Genomic DNA, 27,692 nt, shown 5'->3' with positions numbered 1-27,692 from the left:
TTCATCTCTCAGCCCTTACTGCAGCTTAAGACATGTAAACTAACTTTCTTACAGGTCCTAGCTGAATCCTATCATGGTCCTAAAACCCTTCCTAGTCCAAAACAAAATGTTAGGTCTTTAGACTAGAAGACGACAGGCATTCTGCTTGAAATACTCAAAAGAATTATTGTGATTTTATTTTTTTTCTAACCAATTGAGACAGTTAGTATAGAGCAGCACTCAAATGACTCAGTAAGGAGAAGCTTCTAGGTTTGAGTTTGCAACAGATCCTAGTAGTCAAAAGTACAATCTAGCAGTAGGCTGTAGGCACTGGCAAAGGTACAGGCTGTATATAGCTTTAGGCAAGGTAACATAAATGGCTTGGCATCAAGAACTAAAATAAAACCAAAGGAAAGCAAACAGGACACATGAGCACCCTGCAGCATGAGTCAGAGGACTCATGACTGCAGAACCCTGGAGACTGCTAGCAGGATAAACTACTGACTTTTTTTTTTAAAAAAAGGCTTTAGAAAAAAGAAATAAAAATCATCCAGGCATACAACTAGGAAAAGGGAGCAAATGCCAGCGAGTTAATAAAGCACGTGCATGTGATCTGCCCCACCGAGGAAATGGAGCGTACTGTAGCTGATAGTATCAGTTTGTACTTTTAACAACTAGCTGGGTTCTAGATTTGCTGGAGCTTTTAAAAGTTATGTTTAATTGCAATTGTTAGGGTGTTTAGTATAGTCCTCCATAATGGATGTGTCTAGCTAGAGTGTTTTGTTTTTCTAACCACTAGTTGATGTTTAAGTAGTCACTGCCGCAATTCAGAATTGCATAAATAAAACAGTCCGGATTGCTTCTCAGGGGATACCCATATTCTTCCATCTAATAACCTGGAAACCTGGACCACATAGTCAAGATTCCTGTACACTGCTCCACTCCTGCTTGAATCAAGAAAAATTCCTGCATCACATCTCTTCCTGACAGAAAGAGAGAAACCCACATTGCAGCCACTCCTCTGCAGTGTACACCTCCACAAGTTATAAAGTAAGAGGATATAAGAAAGAACTACTGCAGAGCAAGAAAACGTCAAAGGTCCTTCTGTAAATACCTGCCAGCACTAACAGCCTCGCTAGCCCCAAAGTTCCTTTTGATTCCAATTCTGTATGTTGCTAATCCACAGAAAGTTTAAGTATACAACACAACTCCTGTTCACCCCCAGCACTAAATAAATGAGAATAAGAACTGGAGACCATTTCCAGTACCTCAGGATACTTAGCAATTTTGGCCAATTTTTCCACTATCATGTTGCATTAATCAAGCAGTGGTGCATACACTATGAAGTGTAGATCATTCTTCTTGTACTTGGAGAAACTATAAAGAACAAAAGAAATGCCATTGAAAAATTTACACTAATCTATAGCCATATACACTTTTCTTTATAGCAGGTATTATAGCAGTAAAGCATCATCTCTGTTTCAGAACAGCTTACAGTAGATTTTCATCTGCTTCAGACAAGGACTATTTCAGACTATATTAAAATTAGCTGCTGAAATGATTCTGAACTGAGAAAACTTCTACCAAAAGATGGCCAGCTATAGTTGACTGCACATCAATACTTATTATGAGATTAAAAAAAGGAATAAAGCAATACTATGCTGGAAGATCTAAGTGACTAGATTTATAGTTGTCAAGCAATCATAATATCTATGTTGCTATAGCTGAAAAAATAAGGACCATCTCAGTTCAAATAAACTGAAAAGTAGTAAAATTACTTTAATAAAAATCTGGCAGCAACAAAATGAAGACAAACTGATAATAATTCTATTGTCTTCACTGAATGCCTTTAGCAGCATGACAAGTTTTGAGCTGAACTTGTTGTCTTGCACATGTGCACAGAGAAGAGTGCAAGTCCTTTCTGTTTCAATTCTCATCTGTGATAGGAACATTTACAACACAGTATTACAAAACATCTGTTCCTAGGCTCACTTTGTTACCATTTGCATTCTTTTGTTGAAAGCATCCACCTAGCAAGCATAAAAAGCTGTTGTCTACAGAAGCGCTGGTATGTCCTCTGGAAGTTCCCAAGTATCGCAGACTTCCCCTCTTGTATACTCCTCATCCTGTAGCACTGCCACTGAATTGTATTAGCTGCTGCACAAGAGTATTAGCTTCAATAATTCTAAGACTTGCCATCAGCAGCAATCACATTCGCGTTTACTGTCAACTCTCTGTATGCCTGCACTGTAAGCAAAAGCTCACGTAAAATACACGAGCAAGCTTTACAAATAGGTAGCTCAGATGCCTACAACAATGTCAGTACACTTGAAAAGATCAACATTTCTGAACATGTTATACGCACTCACCTGTACCTCATGAAAATCAGACGTAAATGAAAAAGGACACTCCTGCTTCCTTTGGAAGTAAATCCTCTTAAATTGACACCAATATTCGTCTTCTCGTTCTGATGCTCACTGCAGAATGCATATAATGCCGTCTTGCAAGTGTCCACAGTCTGAGCAGGAGATCCACACAGTTCATACAAATCACCCGCATCCTTACTGTCACACTGGTAGGGGAGTACCATGTGAAAATCCTAACCCTGCTTTGAGTTCAGTGCTCAATTTCCACAAGGAAGGAAAAACTGATTTGAAATTGCTTGATTTCACAAGTACAGGTATGTTAATTCCCAAAGCAAAACAAACAAAAGATCTTGAAGCTTAGCTATATGGTCAATCTCCAAAAAACCTTTCCTTACCTTCCACTGCCATTCACCTTTTAAAACCACCAGCTCAGTAGGAAAGCTGTACGTTCTAGTTGCTTTCTTGCTGTTCTTTATTTTACATAGTTTTCCCCTACTCCAACACTCCTGCGTTCATAAGTTATCTTCTGCGATTATCTGATAACATGTAACAGGTGGCTTCAGACCTTCCTATCTACACTCTTGGAAAACAAAAACTCTTTCACAATCACTGAAAGTTGAGGTTCTGGAGATCATGGGGTCCAACGTCCCTGCTGCCCAGGACTATATACAGCTTCTGAGCATCCCCAAGGATGGAGAGTTCCAGTTGACTGTCCAGTTCCAACCAGTTTCAGATAGAATACCTCTGTGTTCCAGTTTGTCCCCATTACCTCTTGTCCTGTCACTGGGCACCACTGAAAAGAGCCTGGCTCCATCTTCTGTAAACCCCCCCTTCAGACAGTTGATATACATTCATGTGAGATCCATCCCTGAGCCTTCTCTTCTCTAGATTGAACAGCCCCAGCTCTCTCAGCCTTTCCTCATAGCAGAGACACTCCAGCCCTTTATCATCATCATGTCTCTTCACTGGCCTCTCTCCCGTAGCTCCGTATCTACGATTTTTTCATGGTCTACAACTGAGTGCTAAAAAAGGTGTTTGGCAAAAAATACTCCAAATCTGTTCAAAGCAAATCTAAGACGACACTGAAGTCTGGGCATTTTCAACACACTACTTCTTCTGCCATTGCTGCTACTAAGACTATGTATTAATCATTTTTAACACAATAGCTGTCCTCAAAAATGCTAGCAGATGTTTGGAATTCTTATTTTTGGTACATAACCCATAACACCATAACTGCCATTAGGTTAAGATCCTGCTCATCTCCTTCCTGCTCTCTCCTCTCAAAACACACCTTTTTGGAAACCACCTTACTCTGCAATGTTTAAGGATATGTGAACATTAGAGATAATCTGACTGATAAGGAGCGATTAATGTACTTATTTGAAGAATGAAGATAGGTACCGAGGCTGACTGCAGTCAGCTGGCTTGGGCTGACAATACTGTTCATAATAGCTTAAAAGAAATAGATTATGAAAATGAAAACTGTTTTCCTTACACTGGGGATAGTAATGTTACCATTGTCTCACGTAAGCATGACAGACTTCAAATTGAAGCTACAATAGTTCCAGCCCAACGATTTCCCAAATTCCACATCATTCTCTGTTGTGACACTATCACTCTTTTAGAGAAATTCATAAACACTCTCAGATTCAGCACTTTTAATCACTCTACATAGGGTTTGCCAAATTTACTCAAGAGTCAGATGTTTCATATAGTTAATATATTGAACTGCAGTTCCAAAAGTTCCCCAAGTTGTCTTTTTATTTTTTTTTTGCCTATCAGGCAGAAGTCTTCTGCCTATCTCATTTCTATGTTCTAATCCAGAGGTAACCAGGAGAAGTAGTAACCTATGAAAATTGCAAGTCTTCAGTATAAACTAAAAGATCATCTAGGCTGTTTACCAAGTCTGTTATCAGCTAAAATTCTTCTTCAACAATTGAAATTCTTTTCAAATACTAATTTACAGAAATGAAGTCATAAATCATGTAGCAACTAGCGACTTTCCTTTTTTTGTTTTAAAGATGTATTTGTCCATAATCGCATTCCACTGCACCTCATGTTCAAATTTGAGTCCTTTTGGCCAGGAATATTTGTATTTGCATGATACATCTGCATCCTGGAAGCCCTACACCTAACAGAGAAGATCTTAGTGCAGAGAACATCATCTATTAATCAATGTCATTTTAACTACAGAATCCTGCATAAACAGGAGTAGGAGGCCATATAAGAGAGTAAGACAAGAAACACAGACTACATATCCTGACCAACCCTATTTAGTGTGTATACCTAGTTACATGACATTTCATTACACTAGTGCTCATCCTCACTATGTAATTTTACTATTGCTGATTCCAAAGTAAAAGATGAGGTTTCAATCTTAAAAGGAATTATTAGTACTAGTTTGACTCATTATAGCATCTTTAAAAGGATAAAGAAACAATGTTCTTCACCCTGACATTTGCCAAAAGAAAACGTTTGGTAAAGGACAAAAACTAGGCATTCCTCCAGTGTATTTCCTTAAGCTCTTGAAATTCAGTAGGGTAGGGAGTTTGAGTCCCTCACTTCTAACAGCTATTGAAGGATCTGCCTTCCCTGGAGTTCCAATTATTTTCTGTACTTGTTTATATGCTTGGTTTCTAGCACAGCCTATGGCAATTAAGTTCCAAAATTAATAATGTGTAATTGCAAAAAATATATATCTTTAAAAATAAATATATTAAAAATATATAACTGCTACTTGATTTCATTGTAGCTGTGGGTGAAATTATAAGTAACAATGAAGGTACATCTTCAGACTTGCACCTACTGATAGGAGCACTTATCAACGCAATTAATCATTTTATCATTACTACTGAAGGCTGTGAAGAATGGAAATACTAGTTAATAAGACCAATATACACAAATAATGTTTTTGCCTTGAACTTAGTGATGGAAGAAATACACAACGTAAATGATGACTAGTAAAGCGTGGCAAGTGAAATCTCATTCTGACAGATGCTAACAAGCACCTGAAGATAAAAACTGGGACCTCTTAAGAGTTAAAAACAAAACAAAAAACTCTTATCAACTCTTCTCATTATCAGGACAAGAGCAGAAACCTATCAGTTTTATTAGGACATGAGCCATTACAGAGGATCTCTTCTTTACTGAAGGCATTAATTACATCATGCAAGCAGAAGTTCAAAGGGCAACAAGCACATTAATAACCCCAGCAGATGGCAGCACATGCACATGAATCAACCAGGAGAGCAAGACACATTATCAATAGATTAAAAAACAGATTATAGTAAATACATACTGTTCCTCTGTCAACTTCAGTATTCCTTAAGAAGACTCCTTTTGAAAAAGTTACATCATTTATATCATACATTTTGGTATTACGAAGTTACCTGTTCCTACCGAAATTCCCATCACTAGCAGGCAGAGTAAAGATTTGCCATTCTGCGTGTTTTGTGTACCCCCCAAGGGTGTTTAGATGCAACACAATTTGTTTACAACACTCGGTTGAGAAATACTGTTGTCCATGAAACAGTGCGAAGAAAATTTGTGAAACCCATTTCACTATGAAGTATGATAGCTTGATTCACAGGAATTACTAAAACGAATCTGAGGAAGTAATGCTACTGAATAAAGGAGGAAATAAGCTACTGAAATTGCCTAATATACAGCTGCTCCTTTTCACTCTAAGTACAACTTAAAATAATTTCTTTAAATTAATCATCACCCCCTTTTCCCCAAATCCGCTTCCCTTTTTTTAAATTGTGACAATTGTTTCTGTCTAGAAGACTAGTTATTAAATGATCTTCAAACCACTGAGTTAAAACAGACTACGAATATTCTTCCATATACTGCTTTTGTATTCATGTATTTCATAAACGCAATCACACACCATTAATAACTAAATTTAACTTTTATTAAGCATGACTGCACAACAGAACAGACAAACCCATTTCAGTTCTACATATTACATTGAAACCACTGACCTCATTCTTAGGACTAAAGATCTCATGGATCAGAAAAACAAGCTGAAAAGATGAAACAAAGGTACAATGAATCAGTAACTCAAAAGCATTCTTCTGCCATACAGGAAAAGGAAACATTATATTAGGTTTTGTTGTATAAAAAAAATAAAAAATTGTATCTAAAGTTACACTTTAGATCAGAACATAATCCAAATTTGTTTTCCTTTGACTTCCGTTTTTTTACATTCAAAGACAATACCATTATATGACTTCAGAAACTAAGAAAACGAGACAAAGAAAACTAAAGAAAAAAATCACGACCCATTACTCATGAGCTTTGAGACAGAAAAAGAACAAGTAAACCCAGGTTTTGTCTTTCATGTCCATTGTGATACACCTACTCAGCATTATTAAATTGAAAACTGCATCCTGCTTTAAGTAAGCCTGTTTTATGAATAACCATCTGCTCTAGGTCAGCATACTTTTGCTTTTAAAGAACAAACATACACCCAAGCTGTATTTCAGTACACTTACACTAATTTTAAGGGACAGTCTTGCAAAACAAACATCTTATCTAGGCTTATCTAGAAGACAATTTTTTAGACTAGATGTAATACCTCTTCCTCTGAAGAGACTTTGAGCAATACTTAAACATTCAACACAACAAGCTTATGTAGCTGATAAAGACCGTCTTCTCTTTCCTGCTGCTTTTCTGACTGGTCAATGATATGCTGTGAATCCACCTAATCAGAAGACAACAGATCGAAGTTAGAATTCAGTCTAATAAATGCTTTCCTATACAACATAGTTAAGGAAAATACTGCCTTTTTCTACTTCCGAAGGGCTTTGACTGTTTCAAATCATACTGGCATTTGAATATGCTACATATTTCTACACAGGACATTTTATAATAGCAGCTCTCATCTCATGATTTGTCTGAATCAGAATTCTATGCCACAATCATTGCCAAGGCATTACAGATCGTATGTTAAGCGATGACGTGAGTAATGTCCTGAAACTGTTTAGACTAGAATGCAATCCTGATATAGGGTTTATACATTAACACATTATAAAAACGTAAACAGTAATATAGCTGAATAAGAGATGATCTTGACAATACCAAAGAAAAAGAAATTAGAATATAAAAATACTTAGGCTTAAGACAGTAAGACACATTCTAGCCCCTTAGTGAATGCCTACTGGAAACATGTGCCCTTGGTGTTTATCCACTACTGTCAGTCTTTCCAAAAGAGACCTAAATCCCTTATTTACATGCCTTGGAGTGAGAAAGTGACGAGGAGGGTGCATATGCAACTCTTATTACTGCACTCTGCAATTTCTCACTCACTTCTACTTAAGAATATGCACTCGTTTATCATGAGAACCACACAGGGAATCTAGTGACCTGCAAAAGCCCTTTTAGAAAGAAAGGTAAGATTTCTAATAGAGTAGGAAGCTACACTCTTCAGCTTTAACCTTCCAGGATTTCAAGAACACTGCCTTCTGATGCCATCATGCCAATTCTAAAATATAGCACATCTGTCAGCTTAAGAGGGAAAATCACCTGAAAAAACAGCAACCCAAAACAAACTAAAATATGCATCCAGATAAATCCTAAAGAAAAATGTATCTGTTTCTCAAATGTCATAACTATTTAATAAGAGGAATACAAAATTTTAACTTCCAAAGGTAAAGCTGCCTCTACGAGCTCAACTCAAATATCATAGTGTTCTGTTTGAAAAGGCTAAACATCTGTATACAAAAAAATAAAAAAGACTATGAAAATATGATCTCAATACAGGCAGATGCATACAGAACAGCTTTTGTGCCTAAAATTCAGTCCTATAGTGCTTTCAGTATCTTCAATTTCAGTATGTTTTTTTTTTCCCCCTCAGGCTCAAGAGACTTCCTTTCAAAGGAGATTCTAACTCTGGCCACTTAACTAAGTATACTGGGGTACTCTATTCATTTTCATATATGTAATTTTTTTTTCAAGTTATATTTCTACACTTACTTGATTCCACTCATATGGCTTCTCATACCACTTAGGAACAGTATTATCTCGAGGTCGTGATTTGCAGATCAAACTGAAATTAAATAAAAATAACCTTAAGAAATAAACTTACATTTAATTGTAAATACAAAGAAATGTTTATAGCAGGTACAGCCGTGTGTCTTTAAGGTGTCTATGCTGAAAGGAATCTTAAATTTCCATGTTAATCTAGTGTAACTAGTTCACTTACCTGTACTTTGCCCCTTTAGTTTAAGAAGTTGAAAGATAAACTTACAGGGTCAGTAACTGCAGGGGTTTTGCAGTTTTGCAGGGGTTAACTGCAGGTTTGTTTAAAGAAAGGGATTATATTTTAAACTGATAAAGTATTAGAATTTGCAAATATCATTTATTCTGTAATTTTTATGCATGCTTATTCATTAGAATGTATAATAAAACTATTTTTAGGGCATTTTGTTTTGCAAGACAACTCTATTATTATAGATTGTCTGTCCGCTCCTGTTATTTCCTCAAGCTGTGCAAAGTACAACAGTAGTACACTTGAATTCTGTCTAGATGTGTTTTTCAAATGCACATTTTAGTCTTAAGCAGTGGTGACATACTGTAAAATATAATTAGCTTTCAAAAAAAGTAATTAAAGATCATTGAAGCTACATTTGTATGTATTTACTATTACTAATAAAATCTGTTTTTTTTCTTCTTTCAAGAGGAAGTTTCACCTTAAACTAAGGTGAAAAATATTCAAAATTATGAAAGATCTTAAACATAGGAATGGGACATGACAATAACCAGATTATTCCTTTTATTCTGGGTTCTTTTTCTGAAATTTCTCCATTTCACATTCTTTTACCTTTTTGAAGGAAGAGACAATCACTTTTAGTTTCTTGATAGCATGACACCTCCCCACGCTGCAGAACCCCTGCTGTAAGCTCCCAAGCTTAGCTGCCTGTGTCCCAGGGCCAAACACAGGATGGCTACGTAACCTTGACTCAGATAGCCAAGAACAAACTGTGGAAAGGCCACAAAGAGGTAAGAAAGGTAGAAAAATAGCAGCAGGACTGTTGGAACAGAATTAGTAGCAGCACAAAGATTCCAGAAGGGAAAACGTCACCACAGAAAGGCTTAAATCCTAAAGAAAGACATCCAGAAGGTTGAGAATAGTTCAGAAAGGCTGTCAGCATCAGCACTGACTGAGCCAGTAAAGACAGCAATGCCAAGGACCTGCGTAGGTTGCTCCTTCCCTTCCTGACTGGCTGTAAATGTCTGAACGATCAACCCAAAAAAGGTCCTGAAACAATACTAAGTATTCATAAACTTCAAGAAATAGCAGTGACATTTCTGTGTCCTGAATTTCTCATCTTGGAGTTGATGTCCAAGTATAAGCTCCTGTTACTGCCACAGACAAACAGGCACCTTCAGAGATGTTTTGTGGCTATGCTTCTTTCTGCCTCTCCACTTTCCCTGAATTCTCCCTGCAGTTGTTACCACATGAATCATGCAAGCAAACTTCACTTAGCTTTGAAGTCTAAACATGGTAGTAGATGACAGTGTCCAAAAGCAACACAGACACCAACTGGCCTGAGGTACTAGGACACAAACAGGAAATTAATTATTGCATCAGCAGTACGTCCAACAGCTGGTACTTCAGCAAGGATTTCACAGATGTGAAATACCAACAGGGAGCTGGCAGTTTGCACTGATGCTACTTCACTTGAAAGTGCAAGTAGTGTACATCTCTGAGGTACAGCTTTCACGAAGCTCTCCCATCCCCTTCTGGATGCACACACAAACCACGAACAGCTAGCATGAAGCTGCCAAGTTCCTGCGAGAGAAGATGTCTGCTGGTCAGCTAATGTATGCTAGGTATCATCTAGCCCACATCTTCTGGCAGTTTTCTATGGCTTTTTAATTTCATTTCCTCTTCAGTGCCTCAAAGGGTAAGACTAACTGCCCCTACACTTGTTAATTTATTATGAAATGCACCACATCTCATTTTCTTTCAAATACTGGAAATTAAAGCAAGTAGCCATACTTCTTACATAAAGGCAATGTTATCTTTTCACAGCTGGAGGGGAAAAAAAATAACTGAACAGGTACATTCAAAAAAACAAACAAGAAACACCTGAAAACTAATTCAGCATGAACAGCTTGCTTTGATCATCATTTTGATAACCTAAGGTATTAGTAGCTAAGCTTAAAAGCTTCTGATCTGTATCAGTATGAGAAACTACCTCATTTTGGCACAGTTACTTTAGAAGAGCTTCCTGTAGAAAAAGCTCACATTTGCTAGATACAAGAGCAATACTAGAGGGCACAACACCTTAACTTTAAGTTAATTTAAGTCCAGTCAGCTCTTTTTTGAAATCTGTTCAATACAAAGCCAGGTAAGGATGAGAAAAGACTACTGATGTTGATGTAGACAGCACTAAAAACGCAGACGACATTTATAAACTTTATAAACAAATTTTTCATGGCATGCTCTGTTGTCACAGATATTAGAAGGAACTGCTACAGGGAAACTTCATTGACCTTGCTCCCCTGAACACTTCTCACACACTGCAAACTGGAAGAATTCTCCAGACTAGCTGCACTGACTCACGACAACCTTTTTGGAGTCACTATTTCAGTTATGAGAAGCAGGGAGGCCTGCTGGAGAAAAAGGCAGGTGGCCTTCCTTCAGTTCATAAATTAACATTGGACTTCCAGCAACATCTCTCCTGAACAGGCCTGCTGAGGGAGGAAAGGTAGCGCACACACACAGCCCGAATTTTATCTAGAGGGAGAAAAAAATTAATTTTTTCTGTGCTCTTATGTCATAGGACTTCAGTAGCTTTGTCCTGGGTGCACAAAAGCAAAGATACATCAGAACTGGTATCTTGTGGAACAGGTTTTACAGTCTAGGTTTTATGACTATTAAGTGATCAGGCTTCCCTGAAGAACCAGTGCTTCCACAAGCAGTTTAAAGTTGTTGAATATAATGCTTCATAAATAAGCAAAGTAAATTAAATGCATCATTAAATGAAAACACCCTATATTATCATTTCCCCAAAGCCTAACCTATGCTTCAAGCAATCATTTATTTTGCTTTTGCTGAGAAAGTGAAACTCAAGTTTTTATTTCTACAAAATGATTACCTTAGAAGCATCTGACGAATGTTTTCCTGCAGCTGTGTCATTTTCTCTTGTTCAGAGTACGCTGCACATTCACAGAGCAGCTTATTAATGGCTGTCCTCAGGATGTTTATCTGTAAAAATAACAGTGACAGAATATGAAGTACTATACACCAGTCCTAGTTCTGGGTTATAGCACACTGACATATACAGAAGGTGGTTATGGCACCCATAAAACTCAATTTTAACAGAAATATTATTAACATAAGCAAAAACATCTGAAGCTTTAGAAACACTTCTTACTCCAGATGCATCACTGCTGGTAGAAGAGGTTAGTGTTCCAGCTGCTTGAAATCTATCTTCAAGTTCAATCAGCTATGCTATAGAAGACACAGGCTACTTACCACTTGTCTGGATATCCTCCAGAACAGATTCCTTCCATAAAAACTTTAAGGATTTTCTCTATCTGTCCATAATTTTTAAAAACACAACAGCTTGGTGCTACCATTATGGCTACGGTGTCATGATTACAGACATCACCCACATCAAGTCAATGTTTTCAAAAAAAAAAAAAAAACAGTACTTCACCTCATCTGCACACTAGCATGTCCACTATGTCCTTAAAAAGCCTCTAGAATACACTGGTTATCTACTATACTTGTACACAAAACTGCTCACGGTATGTAAGGTCCTTCAATATCTAAAATCTGAAGCACAGGTTAAATACAGCTTACTGTGCTGTACAAGAGTGTGTACATACTGCCCTCTGACAGACCTCTGTCTGCAAGTTGCAAAAATACTGTATTGAGGAATACGAGGGTTTTTATCTATTGACTGATCTGCTCTGGGAGAAGGAGCTTACTACAGTTGACTTCTCAGAATTGTGAAATCAAACTGAAGATTGCAAAGCAAAAACACTATGCTCCTCTTTAAAAAACAGTAATTCTAAAAACATAACTAACAAGTATTGATATCTGAGGAGTATAAAACCCATGTAAACTTTTCAAATCAAAAGCAAAGTATTGTACTGTAATATTTGACTTTATTCAGCAAAATGTATAGGGGGTACCTATTTTTCTCTGTTAGAAGTCCAAGGTTCGTAACAAGCATTACACACACACAGCTTCAACAATTTTCCAACGGTAGCCAGCTGCTAGATTCCAGCTACTAGAACTGTTACCAAGTTCTGATGCACTAAATTCTACTTAATTCTTACTGTAACACAAATTAATATATATGTTTTTACCTCTGATATATCATCTACTCCAAAACGCACATCAAATGTCAGCTCCATGTCATTTTCTGGAAGAAGTGGAACCCCACGAGTCTGACTCCAACCCAAGCCACACAGAACACCAGTAAAATTCTTTCCACTTTCATCAATCCTGTACAAACAAAGAAAATGGTCTCACCTAGAGATTAAGAAACTAAACTTATATGAAAACAGACTTACATTAGTCTAAGCTATGCCAAACAAGATAAAAGAGTTTTAAAGAGGCTAAAAGAACTTTTAGACATTCACATCTAGTCACACTACTTCCATTTTTTTTTATTATGGTAATGAAATAAAGCTGAAGATCTAATTATGAAAACAGTCACAAAACTTAGAAAAAAATCACATACGCAAAATGAAACTTAAATTAAGCAAAGCCAGTTTCCCTGTGTTGAAACGACAGTCTATATGAGAATTTAAACAAAACGTAACAGTAATCCAACTGCCAGAGCTCAGCTTTCACAAAAATCATGCAAGTTTCTCTCCTCCTGTGGACTTAAAACTTGCCCAGTTCTACAATTCATTTTCTTAGACTTCCTGAACAATTGTCATGAACTGTATTTCATCAACGTGAGAATAAAGCCTGCAGTGCCGATTTCTAAGTACATGGAACAAGTTGTCTCAGCATACACTATAATAAAGCTGACAGAAGATGATATAAGAGTTATATCAACAGGAATGAAGAGGATATACTAAATGTTGAAATCAGACCAAGTAAGTTTGTCACCAATTTGTGAGGGTCCTAAACAAAATAAAGAGCCACTTTAAGAACATGTGAATACCTAAGTTCTATAGCAGGAGCAAACAGCATGCTAAGGAGTGCAAGTAGGCCAGGAATAGGAGGCATCAAAGATGTTTCCTCTAAAAGCACGGTAGATCCTGTCAGCACAGAAAAATTAAAAAGTACATAATGAAAGTGCTAATCTCAAAAAGATGTAATGTAGAACCGCAGTAACATATTTATTCACACATGTTCATATAAAAGAGTCCAGAGAAACCGTCCAAACATTTGTATTAGGAGTTACCATTTGCATTTAATGACAAAGAAGCGGCAACCAACAACTGCTGAAAGGAGTCTTCTGGAGCATCATCGACAACCACAGAATTTATGCTTTCCCTGTGTATGAAAGCACTTCTGAGGAGGAAATAAAAATATTTCCAACATTAAAACAAACAAACAAAAAATTTATTTCAGAGTACAACCTGAATGGATAGCAGTTACTGGCTTAAAATTACATGAATCTCTATTAGTGGATGTATAGGACTTAATACTAGTTTCTGTTAAGGCATTAAGACATCTTTAATAAAACTACTCTTCTTAAAGCAGTAATGTGCATTTGAATGCAATTGAGGCTTTGCTACTTTTGTATTTTCAATGATTAAAAACCCTGTAAAAACGTGCAAGAGTAAAGAGGATGGGTTTTGCCAGTTTATCAGAAGTAACAGTTAAGAACATGTCTATGCTTCACAATGAAAGCATTACCATACCTGAACTGCGATACTTTAGTCATACTGTAGCATTTTACCTCATAAGGACTGAATGGGCCAAAAACTGTTACCTTCAACAAAAGAACAAATGACGTTCTCATTAGCCAGCCTAAGGATCTCTCCCCATGAAAATACTTCATAAATGGAAAAACAGAACGCATTTCAAGATCCTGTGCATGCACTGAGCAACACTGAATTGATGAACAGGTAACATTTTCATATCACCCATCTAAAGCAAGCTTTGCATGCTGAGGCACCTAAGCAAAAGTAATGTCTTTTCACAGGTACTGGGAATTCACAACTTCCCACAGGCTTAAGAAATTTAAGTTCAGGCTTCATAAAGCATCTAACAAAAATCAGGCTATTTTTATTTACATGAGCAGGTCTTTAATCTTGAAAATATCACACTTTAGAAAAAGTAAGTAGTTAAACAGGATTATTGCTGTGGCTAACCTAAGCATGAGTAGGTGCCTCAAACTCTGAATTTTGTCAGGTTTGAAATGGGTAAAGTTATAATGTAGACCAGGCTTAACCTGTAACCAGAACACAGAACAGGACACAATCCTATACAACCTTGTTTTATATTCCAGCTTAGTAGTGACTAGATGTCTCAAAATACTTAAGTAGGAGTAAATTCTCGGTTTGGGATTGACAGTTGAACGCCCACTGTTTCACTATCACATAGCACAGCATTCTCTGCACCACTTACCCTGTGTCACCTAAGCTAAGGAAGAACTAAACATGCTGTGTAGTTTTAAAAAAGTTAAAGATTCCAGGAGAATCGATAGGGTCATAATCTTGCTTTTTGCTGCAGCTTACATCATAAAGATGTCTATGCACTGAAACAGCGGCATTCACTTTTTCAACTTTACCTACGTCTTGCAGTCATTGAAGAGCTGCCTTTGAACGTGCTAGAATAGCCAGTTCAGTTAGCTCTTAAGGCTATGCCTCAAAACTTCGTTAAAAGCTGCAATAGATTAGTTTGCAGTGGTGGTCACATCACGGCTTCCTAACAAGATTTGGAGTGCACTATGAACAGCATCAACATGGTTTGGTTATTAAAGGTCCTTTCAGTCTTCATCTGTGTTCTAATAATGTGAGACAAAGGATCACGTAATGCCATACCAAAACCACCACTCAAGTTACCTTATGGGTTGGTGCACCAGATCTACTGCCAGAAAAACAGTTTAATAACCTTTCAATTAAATGCTTTTCTTCCTCTCTTGAAGGTACAGATGTTTTCTCTTCTTCCTTTATTTGGTCAATAAATAATCCCTTCAGCAAATCGTGGCTTTGCTACATAAAAATGAAAGGGTGTTAAAACCATGAAACACGTTTTCCTACGGTTGTTTTTCTTCTGTGTGTGTACACAAGGAACACAGATGTAGAAATACAAAAAACAATGCTTTCATCACCTTTCTGATGTAAACCATGAAAAATGCAAGAATTAAAACTGAGTTTCAATGAACAGTGAAGCAGTTCAAATGATTCCCTTATCTTTTGAAAAACATCTCTTTCAAAAGGTGTCTCAATACAGGAATGCTTTTGGCTAAGAGCACAATATTAATTATACACACAAGAAAAATACTGAAACTGGACTACATATTTTTACTTGCCTACTCTCACTTGGCACAGTTCCAAAACTTCCGCTCAACTTCTGAGGACTTTAGACAGTTTGAGCTGAAATACATTAGTATAAGAAGAGTCAAAGAAGCTTACTGAATACATACTTGTGATTTGTATGATTCTTCCGCTAGTTCAGCATAACACTCTTCAATAAGCACATCTCGAATATTCACAAGGTCCTTGTGCCTCGAGTAACGGAAAGCATCCACGTGCAGAACACTGTTCACAACTGAGTACACTTCCACTAGCAGAGTATAACCATTTACTAGTGAGGCAAATCTCTGGCTAGCGCTGTAACTCCACCGTTCTCCACACACAAGAGATTTTGCAGATGGACGCATCTTGCATATCTTGAATTCTAAAGCCTAGAGCAAAAACATTAAGAACAATGTTTGCCTGAATACATGCTGAGAAATCAGCACAAAAATCTTTCATTTTCTCAACAGTTTGACTTAACTATAAAATTACTTCATCGTTATTGCAGAGGCTTATGTTAACTTCCTAAGACTGCTGTAAAGCTACTGGCATAATTCCTATTCCGTCATTGCCAACGCAGCTACACATTGCTTCTCATCACTTGAATACTGTACATAGTTGCAAACAAGGCATAAATAAAAGATAATTCAGTATTAATTCACCATCCACATTAAAATCTTTTGAGACTAGAAATGCCTTCTCTGGGAAAAACTTTACGATCTGCAGTTTTTTGACTACGGTAATAGAAAATAGCAGGACAGCTACAGCTATTCTGCCCCTGGCAGGCAAGAGTAAGTCAGTTCCAGTTTAAACCACTTCCACAGTCACTACATGTAATTATGGCTTTGAATGAATTTAAAACAAACTTTTTTTCTAGCCATGATTTTGGAAAAGCATAAGGGCAGGTTATTAAAAGATTAGGCATGGAACAGAAATACCTTTCCCTTTATTACAACTGAAGAGAACTCAAAGGATGTTTCCTACTAAAATGATAAATATTTATTTTTAAATATCAATTATAAAAAAAATTAACCCTCTCAAGACCAAACAACAAGAACAGAGATAAAAAACAAAAATTATGATTTCTCATTTTCATCATTAAACACGTTAGAGAACAAAGCGGCATGATACATCTGTTTAAATGAGCTTAAAAAGTATCTGAATTAGGACTGAAAAGCTGGAAGTTCAAGTAGTTATTGTCTTTGTAAATATAGCTCCAGAAAATTATTTTTCTAAAAAGCTAGCTGTTCGATAAAGTCCCTCAGACTTGCACTACAGATCACTAATTTTCAAGAGACCTGTCTGAAAAAAAGCACATAAAGACAGTATTTCAAAGAAAGCAAAGTGGTACAAAGCAAAACCAGAGCCTTGTACCCATTTTAAATATATGAAAGCTTTCTCCTATCTATCTGTCCTGTGACTAATAGCATAGCACAGCAGGAGCACTGATGAAGCAGAAGTACTCTGCATGCTAACAATACGCAAGATATTGTGACTGCAGACTTCTGCCATGCAGATAAGCAGAGATCCTACACTGCCACTTATCTGTGGCAGGAACAAAGAGGATTAAGCAGAGGAAAAGAAATTGAACTAGTCACTGACAGCTTCTCCTCTCCAGGCTGTTTCCTAGGCTCTATAAATGAAGCTATCATTTGCTCAGTGGTTGTTAAACAAGAACACAGCTGATCTACTGCTCAATCTGTTATTCCAGAGCTTCTCTTGTAAGCAGGCAATAGAGGAATCAAAACAACACTTTCTAGAGAGGAAGTTCTGCTTCTCATAGAACTGAGAACAGCAAAGCAACTGATGACCAAAATCAACAAGCAGAATAAGTCAGGTGTTAGAGCAATTTCTTCTCTTTCCGGTGTTCCTGTGATTGCAGGTGGGAGATAGAACCCAGTATGGTGAGTCACAGAAACAGGTTCAGTTCAAACATTCAGTTAAAGAAAAAAAATTCAACATGGGTTATGTCCTCCCCTTCCCCTCAGCAAGTGCCCCTAAGGACAAAAGGGTAGATAACATTTCTCTACAATTATATACAAAGCCGATCAGTTACACACAAGAACTACTTCATCTGTGTAGACGTACCTGGGAGTACATTTATCCACCTGAGTAAAAGTGATTTACAGGTTTTAGGACATTACCAAAATACATGTCAGTTGGTTATTATGACGAAAAGCATTATGGTTTGAAGTACGCTTCTGTTTGCCAGATAAGATGTGAAAATATCCATTAAGCAGCAAATAGCACCACCCCTACCTGGAAAGGAAGCTCTTGAAGATGGCTCGGAATCTCTTTCAGTTTTTTTAAAGGCACTTTTGACCTATTGCCATAATCTACAAAAAAAACCTGGAAAAAAAAGAATCAAGAGCATCAGCAGAGATTCCACAGAATTAAAAGTGCTAATTTGTAGCAAGGAAAATGACAATAAAGTTTAATAGTTACAGTACAATCTTATAAAGTGTCAGAGAAGCAAACTCAATCTGAAAGCTATGCATATGAAGACATGTCAAGAATAATAGGTCAAATTTTATAACATTTGTTTGATCCCTTCACTTGCACATCCACTGGTAATGCAAATCTGCTCAATCTAGGAAAAGTAAATTTCTCTCAAAGCCTCTCTCCGTGCAATTAAATCTGTATATCCTTATTTTTGACAGTGAATGGCACTACCTAATAACTGTGTTTAAATAAGCAAAGACAACAATGAGATTAGCACTATTATTCACTAGTTTTTCATTACTTTAGAGTTGATACTGAGCCTTGTTGCTTGTTTATAGTGTTGACACCAAGGTATGTTAAAAATAAAAATCAAGTAATTCAACAGAGAAATGGACTGTGCAAAGGTCAATTTTACAGAAATCAAAAGGTCTGTCCTTAAGCACTGAATAGAAAAGTACTGGCTTGAGAAATTAGGATCAGTCTTGAACTGTGGTGCTAATTCCCATTGCTGATTTTGGCCCTAAAAGCCAAAACATTCTGATGAAACTTGCTGATGATCCAAAACTCGGCAACAAATATTGATACAAAAAGGTCAGATGGAATGGGCCTAAGAACTGAACAGGAAAGGGGAAAAACAGATAAAAACAGTGTGATGTTTTTTGGAGTTCATTATTTCTGCTATAGAATTTATAAATAATAATGGCACATCTAATTAGTTGGAAATTATCAAGGAAACAGAACTGAGCATAAGATAACAAGAGGTTGCCCATGTGAAAAAGCTACCAAAAGGCAACAAAAATGAGTCTTGGCATATACCAAAAGAAATATTTCTTAATGCAGAGAAGAAACAGTGCTGGAACAGGAATACTGTATAAGCAAAGGTGGAACTTCAGGTACAAAAAACACTCATAGTTCTGCTCTAGAAAACTGAGGTCAAAGCAAATTAGAGGACAGACTGATAAGACCAGGAGTTGTGATATGTGAGACGAAAAAAACTGCAGCATGCTTCAGTCAGTTGAAAAACAAGGTCTAGGAAGAAGATGCACAAGAAATTGGAGAGGAAGGAAAAACAGTAGGATAAGAAGAAAACCTATATAAACCAGGGGAGGAAACACTGGCAGAACAATTAATTTAGACAAATTGCCCATGAATGACTGAATGCTGCCCATACAATGGGGGCAAAAAAATTACTTTAATACGGAGCTCCATATATTTTTAAAGACAACCCATAGGGTTGCCTGCCAACAACACAGCACTGGAGTCTGATCTAGGCACTCCCTACCATGTTTTCAAAGCTACAAGTTCTATTCTTTGTTTTGCTTCGCTCTGCTTCAGCATACACAACACTTTACTGTATCCTCTCAATTTAAGACTAAAATACTCTTGTCTTCTGAAAAAAACTGTTGTTCATCTCTTTTGGCAACATTCTATTAAGATTTTATTTTAGCTCTATTTTTCTAGATTTCTTTACTAGAATATTTATAATTGTCATGAAAATAATGCTTAGTCAAAATACTTATTAAAAAAATAGCTCCAAGACTGTTAACCCAATTAACATCATACCAATTCAATATGACATAACATATTAGTGTACCTCTGCAAAATCTCCAGAAACATATAGAATACGAGCTCTGTAGTATCCTCTGTTTTCCAGACAAGTAAATGGTGCCAGACAAACCAACTCTGGATATGGAGACACTGACAAATCCATCAGGTTATGGTAGTTAATTTCAACAGTTAGAGCCTGAAGAACAGTCCTGTTTTTTTCATCTATCCTGTATCCCCAGAAGTGTCCAACTTCTACTATCTGAAAGTGTAAAAATTGGACAATTTCAGATCTCTCATTATTTCATCCTTCTACATCAAATAATAAAACAGCTTTGAGTAAAATACATGAAAACACTCCTACTCCTGACAAACACAGAAGCGTTCTCATACTGAAATAATACAGTGAAGCATTTCCCTCTCCTATAAGGTTATTCTTCATTATATAACGTTGTTTTAAAATGTCTCTGCTGTGCAATTACAACACACTTTTAATCTAAATAGGCTCTTGATACAAGCAGTGAGCAAAAAGTAGCAACTTAGCAAAAAGCATCTTAGTAGAAGACCACTTCCAAACAAAATCAACAAACTAAAAATGTAAGGTATATAAGAGATGAAATAGATGAACACAGCCATGGTGCACTTTCTTGTTAGCTAAAGAAAACCAGAGTTAGCTACATACATCAGCAAATCAGCATCATTACTGTTATGATTAGCCATCCTCCAGGAAACTGAAACAAACACCGCTATTTCAAATCAAGTTGAATAAAATAAGTCATCTTTTTCAGATTGCTTACTGGTATCGTCTACCATTTCTGATTTTACACCAAATGTGATTAAAAAAGAATATTCACTGTGGAAATAAATACATATAGGACCATTAGTTAAAGCTGATTATAGTGAACAAAACTGTACAGCACAGATCGTTACCTGACTGGAATGCATCTGATCATCAACTCCATTAACATATTTGGACCAAGAGACTCAGCTGAATAAACTGAAGAAAATTCTTTTCTACCACTGCAAAACGTATCACTTCTACCAAGAGCTGGTTTAATACTTCAGCCTATAGTTTCCATTATATTATTCAATTTTTTGAAAATACAATAGTTAACATGAGATTTAAAAATTCTCAGCCTCAGATTTCAGAAGTATTTGTACACATATATAATTTTTTCCTAACACAACTTCCTATGCATGCAGTGTTTTCTTGAAATGATCATTCAGTATCAACTCATGTCTCACACCTGCAGTTTCTGCATAAAACTTGCCAGATAACAGTAACCAGGTAGTTGGCCCAAATGTCTACCAATCCTCTTAACTGTAGAATACACAAATAGTTCACCTCTACCATTAATCTTTTCCCAGCTAAGACCTACTGGCAGTGAATCCTACAAATTCTTTCACGTGCTAACAAGTTTCAATGTTTGAGGCATGACATGTGAGTACCATTTAAAATGGAACTACTCGAAGTTAGACAAGTATTCTTTATGCCTCTTGTGAATGCTGAAAAACGTTTTGCTAAAAAATTTTTAGTATACATTCTTTTCACTTACACTTATTGATTACTCATCTCTGCAAAGTTAGCTAGGTACTGATTACTAGATATGACTTGCTTCAGGGGTATAACATTCCTACCTCTGTTACACTGATGGACAGGAGACGATTTGGGATCATCTTTGACAGTTCTGAAGTACCAAATGAGATTTCCACAGGCTCCACTGTCTGCTTCTGATAGTCCACATTTACTCTGAAATGTTTATGGAATACAGATGTTCAATACCTCAAAAGTTAAAAGTCCAGGTTTTCTGCTTTCACTGCTTCTTACATTAATTCACCACACAGGTGCGCATGTACAGTGAAGGGAAAAAATAATTAACTGACAAGTCATGATATTTTGCGAGGAAAAGATAAGCACCTAGGATGCATTTATGTATTTAATGACCTTTATTTTTAAAATATATTAATTTGATTAAAACTTAAAATTACTGGAGAGAGCCAACGTCCTACAGGAGAAGCTGTCTAACATCTTTATGATCAAATACAGAAAGATACACACCAAGAAGCAACTGTGCAGTCAGGTTACTAGAAATCCAAAGAACAAAGGTTAAATAAATAGTGAGTTTTCTTCACTATGGCATGCCTTAAGCTTTTTTTTTTTTTTTAAATAAAACAAATTGAGTATGTTACAGCACTAATATACATTCAGCGTATCATTTTTTTCCCTGAAATATAGCTTTCCTTTTACGTGATGAAAGTTAGCCTTCCAGCTTAAGAGACTTCCTTCTTGAATCCCTTAAAAATTAGTTTTGATGAAGATCTTAAATACAGTTTGGGGCACAGTGAAACTGCTGGAAGCGTTTTAATAAAAATTAAGTACAATCAACTGGAAGTGAAGCATTCACTCGCACTTGAACCTTTACAGTTTATTCCTGCCTTCCTATTTTAGATTTCGGATTTTAAAATATTTAAATGGCTACAGACCAATCAGGAGCTAGACAGATTGATTCAGCTACAACATCTGGTCGACTTGCCAGATTGGTAATCCTAAAATTCACAGACAGAATATAACAATGAAACCCCTGTGCCAGGTTTTTCTAGAACAAGCAGATATGGACAAAGACGACTTACTGTATCTCAACCCTCATCAGTGTTTTCTGTTATTTTCCTCCTCCCCCACTTCTGTTGTTACATTACCTCCCTGCCCCTTCGGTTATTTCCCCAAATGTCATTCCTTTTTTTTTTGGCTTAGAAATCTCTACATTGTGATGAGCCAAAAATACTGTATAAAGCTGTATTTCCATATGCCTAAAGCAAATGGACTACAACCTTAAATAACAACAAAGTACGCTCAGATTTCTCTTATTTCTCTTTCTGTAAAACATTCTGTTCATACAAAGTTTATATCTCTGTTTTTTTGAGCTTAACACCTCTCCCTTGCTGACACTTCCAAGGAAAATCCCGCTGAATCCTATAAAACTCATTTCAACTTTCACTGCACAGAAACCCATTTTCCCTATGGAATATGATTACCTTAAAGATTCCATGCTTGCAGCTGGCACAGGTTGCAACTGCCTTTTGATATCATCTGGATAATGAACATCCAGTTCAAGAGGAATTTTCAGCTGTGACATTTTGATTGACATGTACACTGCAGGAAGAATCTTAAAGCCCTCCATTGGGTTATGGGAGAATTCCACAAAAGCCCTGTTCCAAAAATTCCACCAAATAAAACTAATAAATACTCGAAGAATCAAAAACAAAACAAGAAAACCAGAAAAGTCATCATTTCTTTTCCCTGTCCTTATCATAGCAGGCCAGAGAACTGTGAAAAATATTTTCCTCAAATGCTTTACCTACCACTCTTATGGGACTTAAAATTTTACTTGTACTTCTGGTTGAAAAAAAATAAAAATTCTAGCCTTCTCACAAGCACATATTAAGTTTACTGAGCATATTTAATACAAGTTATAAAAGTGTTAAAATATATGTGAATAAGAAAAAAATTAAAGATTGGAAAAAGTACATGAATTATCTTTGAGCAGTTGTAGCCCACAGTCAGCCTGCAGACCAGCTAAACCAGCCAGACACACACATTTTGTGCAAAGCAATCTGACGATACCAATGAACTGAATTCACTAAATAAATTGGAAACAAAGACAGATCAGCTGCAGTTAAGGTCCCCTGTTATACAACAGAAGGAACAACAGAAGGTGGTCTCTAAGGAGATAGTTTATCAAATATTATTCTCAACAACACATATTGAACTTCAAAGCTATCTTTCTTATTCCAGCCAATGCATTAAAAACAATTTACTGATTCCAAACAGATTAAATAAACTCATTTTGTCAGTATACCATTGACAAAGAAAGAAGTCGATTAGCCTAGTCGATCTAGCCTCAGAACCAAGAGCAAGAGAAAGGCATGATATTTAAAATATTTTGTACTTACCTTGATCCATCATATACAACAGATTTTACCTGCCCACACTGTCTAAACAGTGACTGCAACTGTTTATGGTATAGATATCCATAGGGCGGAATATTCTTTACCTGTTAAGAAAAACAAGATAAACTTGAGTACATTCAACTATTTTAAGGCATCATTAACTTCACCTAAATGGTCAACTGTTTTCTCCTTCACTTGAGCTGCCGCAGTAATACTCAAACTAAAACCCAAATTTAAAAGTTGCTACACACTGTACTAAATTCAAGAATCTGAAGAGACATTAAAATCAAAGTTTGGCTGCTAATCACAGAATGGCTTGGGTTGGAAGGGGCCTTAAAGATCACCCAGTTCCAACCCCCTGCCTTGAGCAGGGATGCCACCCACCAGACAAGGCTGCCTAAGGCCCCATCCAGCCTGGCCTTGAACAAATCCAGGGGCAGCCACAGCTCCTCTGGAGAAATGCTGCCCCATCCTCCTCAAACCAGCAGGTAACTAGTTTCTTTGTCTAACTACAAATCAAAAATGCTTCTTTGGTGGTTACATTTCTTTGATAATTTCTCCTAGAAGCAGCATCGTATCCCTCTTTTTGCTCGTAACAGGAGAGCTTCCTTGCCTAGGATGTAGTTCCCAATGATGGACAACATGCACTATCTGGGAAACTAGAGAAGCTACAGCCCCGAACGCTCTGGCTGAACTACCACATATCAGTTACTTTTAAAATGGCAAAAATGAGCTAGGGAACTACAAGCTGGCCAGCCCCACTCCAGTTACTAACATAATCACAGAGCAAGTCTTCTCAGAAACCATTTCTGATCATATGATTGAGACGGTGACTGGAAATAGACATCAATTTATCGAGAACAAGTCACGCCTGATCAACTTGATTACCTGCTATCACAAACTGGCCAGATCTGTGTAACAGGGAAGAATAGCACATGTTATCTGCCTTCAGGTACAGAAGTATTTTTACATGGTCTTCTTTCACAGCACCCTTGTATTCAAGTTGGGTTATCAAAGTCTGGGTATGTGGCCTACAACATGATTAAAACCTGGCTGAGCCACTGGGCTCAGAAGGTAGCGGCTACGTCATTCTCTAGCCCGGGGTAATATGTAAACTTATTTGTGTTCAACAAACGCCATGCCAGCAACTCTTTTTGAACTAGAATCTTTTCTTGGATACGTAGTAAAGCATGACAAAATTCCTCATCAATATGCTTTTTCTCCTTCCTTTTCACCTATTTTCTCCTGGGCCAATCTAAGCCTATTCAGTGAGGCTCACTGGCTTGTAGATTTGTTTTCTTTAAGTGTAATGCATTGTTATTTTACAGTGTTATAGTTATTTCAGACACACTGAAAATTTTCTAGTTTAAACTGCAAACCATTCAGCAAAATCAAGTCAACCATTTTAAACTTAGTTATTCAAATAACTAAAAATATGTCTACAGAGAAAAAAAGGAAGGGTGCAACACCTGAGTAACCTCAAAATAACCACACGCGTCATATAGTACCAAGAAGGATATTACAAAGAAGTAACACTGAAGTTACAACAGCTCGTTTTGCAAACAGCCTAATGTTGTACTCTTAAAAAAAGTACTCGTAAGAAGTACGCTTTAAAATACTTTATTAGTTTTTTGGAGTTGCCTGTCTGCGTGACACTACCAGTCTAATGCACAGACAGTTCTCAGTAAGAATTCTTTTTAAATTGCCCACCCACACAATGTTTATTACATTCAAAGAAAGGGAGATAGGAGACAAGACAGCAAGCGCAGATCAGGGTAGATAATTATTTCTGTCCTGGCCCAAGAAAAAAAAAAAAGAAATTGAGAAATACTACCCTAACACTACATAGTCTTATTACTTGATGCTTGGTTAAGACATTCACCATCTTAACATACCAACACAGTGGTTTTTGGATCTTTGCCAGCAAGGTCTCTCACTGCCACTTCTTCATTACATTTTTGAAAAGTGAAGTAGTTTGGATAGAAAGCACCAGCCATTACAACCTGAAATCATGAAAATATTTTGGAAATTACAGCTCATTATATTCAGCTCCTCAAAAAGATATACTTGCAGTATAAAGAGATACTGGCAGATCTTCATATATTTGTTTGTCTCTTAGCAAGAATTACAGTAGTTTCAAAACAAAGGTTAACTCATGCAAATCCTATCCTTTAAAAACATACTTCCATGAGAAGACTTCAACTTCTTGAACAATAATTTAGTATTTCTGCAAGCAGACTTAGTCTATGAAAACTACAATGGTTAACCCTCATTTCAATTTTTAAGAAACTCACATAAAATACTATTATGACAGCTGTTCACTTTTCACATTACATCATACTGTATTTAACGATTCAGGTCTGGAAAGTTCACTGCTTAGACAGTTAAACCAATTGCCATTGACATAATAAATATATGATAAATAGGTCCATGAAAATAAGAATAACTACTAATCAGTCGAAATAGGAAGAGAAATGTCATTAAAAATTGTCAAGTTACAGTAGCTGAAAGGAATCTGATTTTTCTCCCCAGTAACTAACCAAGCCAGTGGTAGTCGAAACAGAGCACTCAAAAGAAGTGAAAACATCATTTTCATAAAGGTTAGTTCTCCTCCTTCCAACTCAAACCACCCGTCTTCAGAGTATTTTTATGACTTTGACAAAGATTAACCCGGATACAAGTTTAATTTGTCTAGGTATCACTTTGCTTTGTTTTGATGAGCTGTCAGAATCAGAAGGGGTAACCAAAGGACCAACACACATTGTAAATTTTGAAACACCAGGTATACCACTAATTTGTCAGTACTACTATGTAAACGTCCAGTTATAAACTTTGTAAATAATGCCCCGAAGAGTCATTGAAGTATTACCTGCAAAATGAAGCGTTGCTTACATACATATTCCTCATCCACAGCAGATGGCTGAGTATTAATAAACATGTTAAATTCTCCGACTCGCGTTTTCAAGAGGTTAAATAACTCTGCCACCTGAAATTCCAACTCTAAGTTATAAATCAAACAGATAAAAACAACAGTTCACAAATGAAAATTAAATCTTAGTACTAGCCTAAGCAAGTGGGCAAACCCCCTTACTTTTTACATGACGTTAATGTGCGTTTCATCTAATACACTGCTTAGCACATCTCTACTCTAGGTTTTAGAACAACTTGCAATACTAGATTTTATTCTTGGGCAGGCCTCAAGTTCTTAGATGACACCAAACAAAATCCCTGGAAGTGTTCAAGTTCAGGCTGGATGGGGGTTTAGTCAACATGACCTAGTGAAATGTCCCTGCCCATGGCAGGGGATTTGGACAGGATTATCTTTAAAGGTCCATTCCAATCCAAACCATTCTATAGTTCTAAGATTCTACACTGAATGGTTAGAATCATGGAATATCCTGAGTTGGAAGAGTTATGCAAGGATCATCGAGTCCAACTCCTGGCTCCACACAGCACTCCCCAAAAACAGACCATGTGTCTGAGAGCAGTGTCCAAATGCTCCTTGAACGCCAGCAGCTCGGTGCTGTGACCACTGCCCTGGGGAGCCTGTCCCAGTGCCCGACCACCCTCTGGGTGCAGAACCTTTCCCTAACCCCCAGCCTGACCCTCCCCTGTCCCAGCTCCATGCCGTTCCCTCGGGTCCTGTCGCTGTCCCCAGAGAGCAGAGCTCAGCGCCTGCCCCTCCGCTCCCCTCGTGAGGGAGCTGCAGGCCGCCATGAGGCCTCCCCTCAGCCTGCTCTGCTTGGGGCTGACCTCAGCCGCTCCTCATACATCCTCCCCTCCAGACCCTTCACTATCTCTGTAGCCCCCCTTTGGGCACTAACGGTTAATTATTTAATGTCACTTTAAACACCTGTTGTTTCTCTGAGAGTGGAGAGATAATACTAAGTGTTCAATTTAGTTTAAAGAAAATATATACCTAGATGCATACATAATAGTGTCTAAGTAGGCTTATTCAGGGTATTA

The 27,692-nt window shown here is 37.0% G+C and overlaps 1 protein-coding gene across 3 annotated transcripts in view; it reads right to left on the bottom strand.

The window, feature by feature from the left end:
* Positions 1-6,047: 6,047 nt before the first annotated feature.
* Positions 6,048-27,692, bottom strand: part of TDRD9 (tudor domain containing 9) — a 66,771-nt gene continuing 45,126 nt past the window's right edge. For all 3 annotated transcript variants that reach the window (XM_083837995.1, XM_083837996.1, XM_083837994.1), the window contains 16 exons: positions 26,596-26,712; positions 25,622-25,729; positions 23,730-23,830; positions 22,812-22,985; positions 21,417-21,528; positions 19,828-20,040; positions 18,051-18,140; positions 15,920-16,180; positions 15,336-15,485; positions 14,190-14,260; positions 13,727-13,836; positions 13,484-13,580; positions 12,675-12,813; positions 11,453-11,562; positions 8,322-8,394; positions 6,048-7,050 (listed from right to left, as the gene is read on the bottom strand). In XM_083837995.1, the coding sequence (XP_083694121.1) occupies positions 6,955-7,050; positions 8,322-8,394; positions 11,453-11,562; positions 12,675-12,813; positions 13,484-13,580; positions 13,727-13,836; positions 14,190-14,260; positions 15,336-15,485; positions 15,920-16,180; positions 18,051-18,140; positions 19,828-20,040; positions 21,417-21,528; positions 22,812-22,985; positions 23,730-23,830; positions 25,622-25,729; positions 26,596-26,712 (2,022 nt within the window). In that variant the 3' untranslated portion in view covers positions 6,048-6,954. The remainder of the gene's footprint in view (positions 7,051-8,321; positions 8,395-11,452; positions 11,563-12,674; positions 12,814-13,483; positions 13,581-13,726; positions 13,837-14,189; positions 14,261-15,335; positions 15,486-15,919; positions 16,181-18,050; positions 18,141-19,827; positions 20,041-21,416; positions 21,529-22,811; positions 22,986-23,729; positions 23,831-25,621; positions 25,730-26,595; positions 26,713-27,692) is intronic.

The sequence above is a fragment of the Anser anser genome, assembly GCF_964211835.1.
Source record: "Anser anser genome assembly, chromosome: 5".
NCBI classification, from domain to species: Eukaryota; Metazoa; Chordata; class Aves; order Anseriformes; family Anatidae; genus Anser; species Anser anser.
The sequence above is the reverse complement of the archived record's forward strand: the minus strand, read 5'-3'. Positions and strand labels throughout refer to the sequence as shown.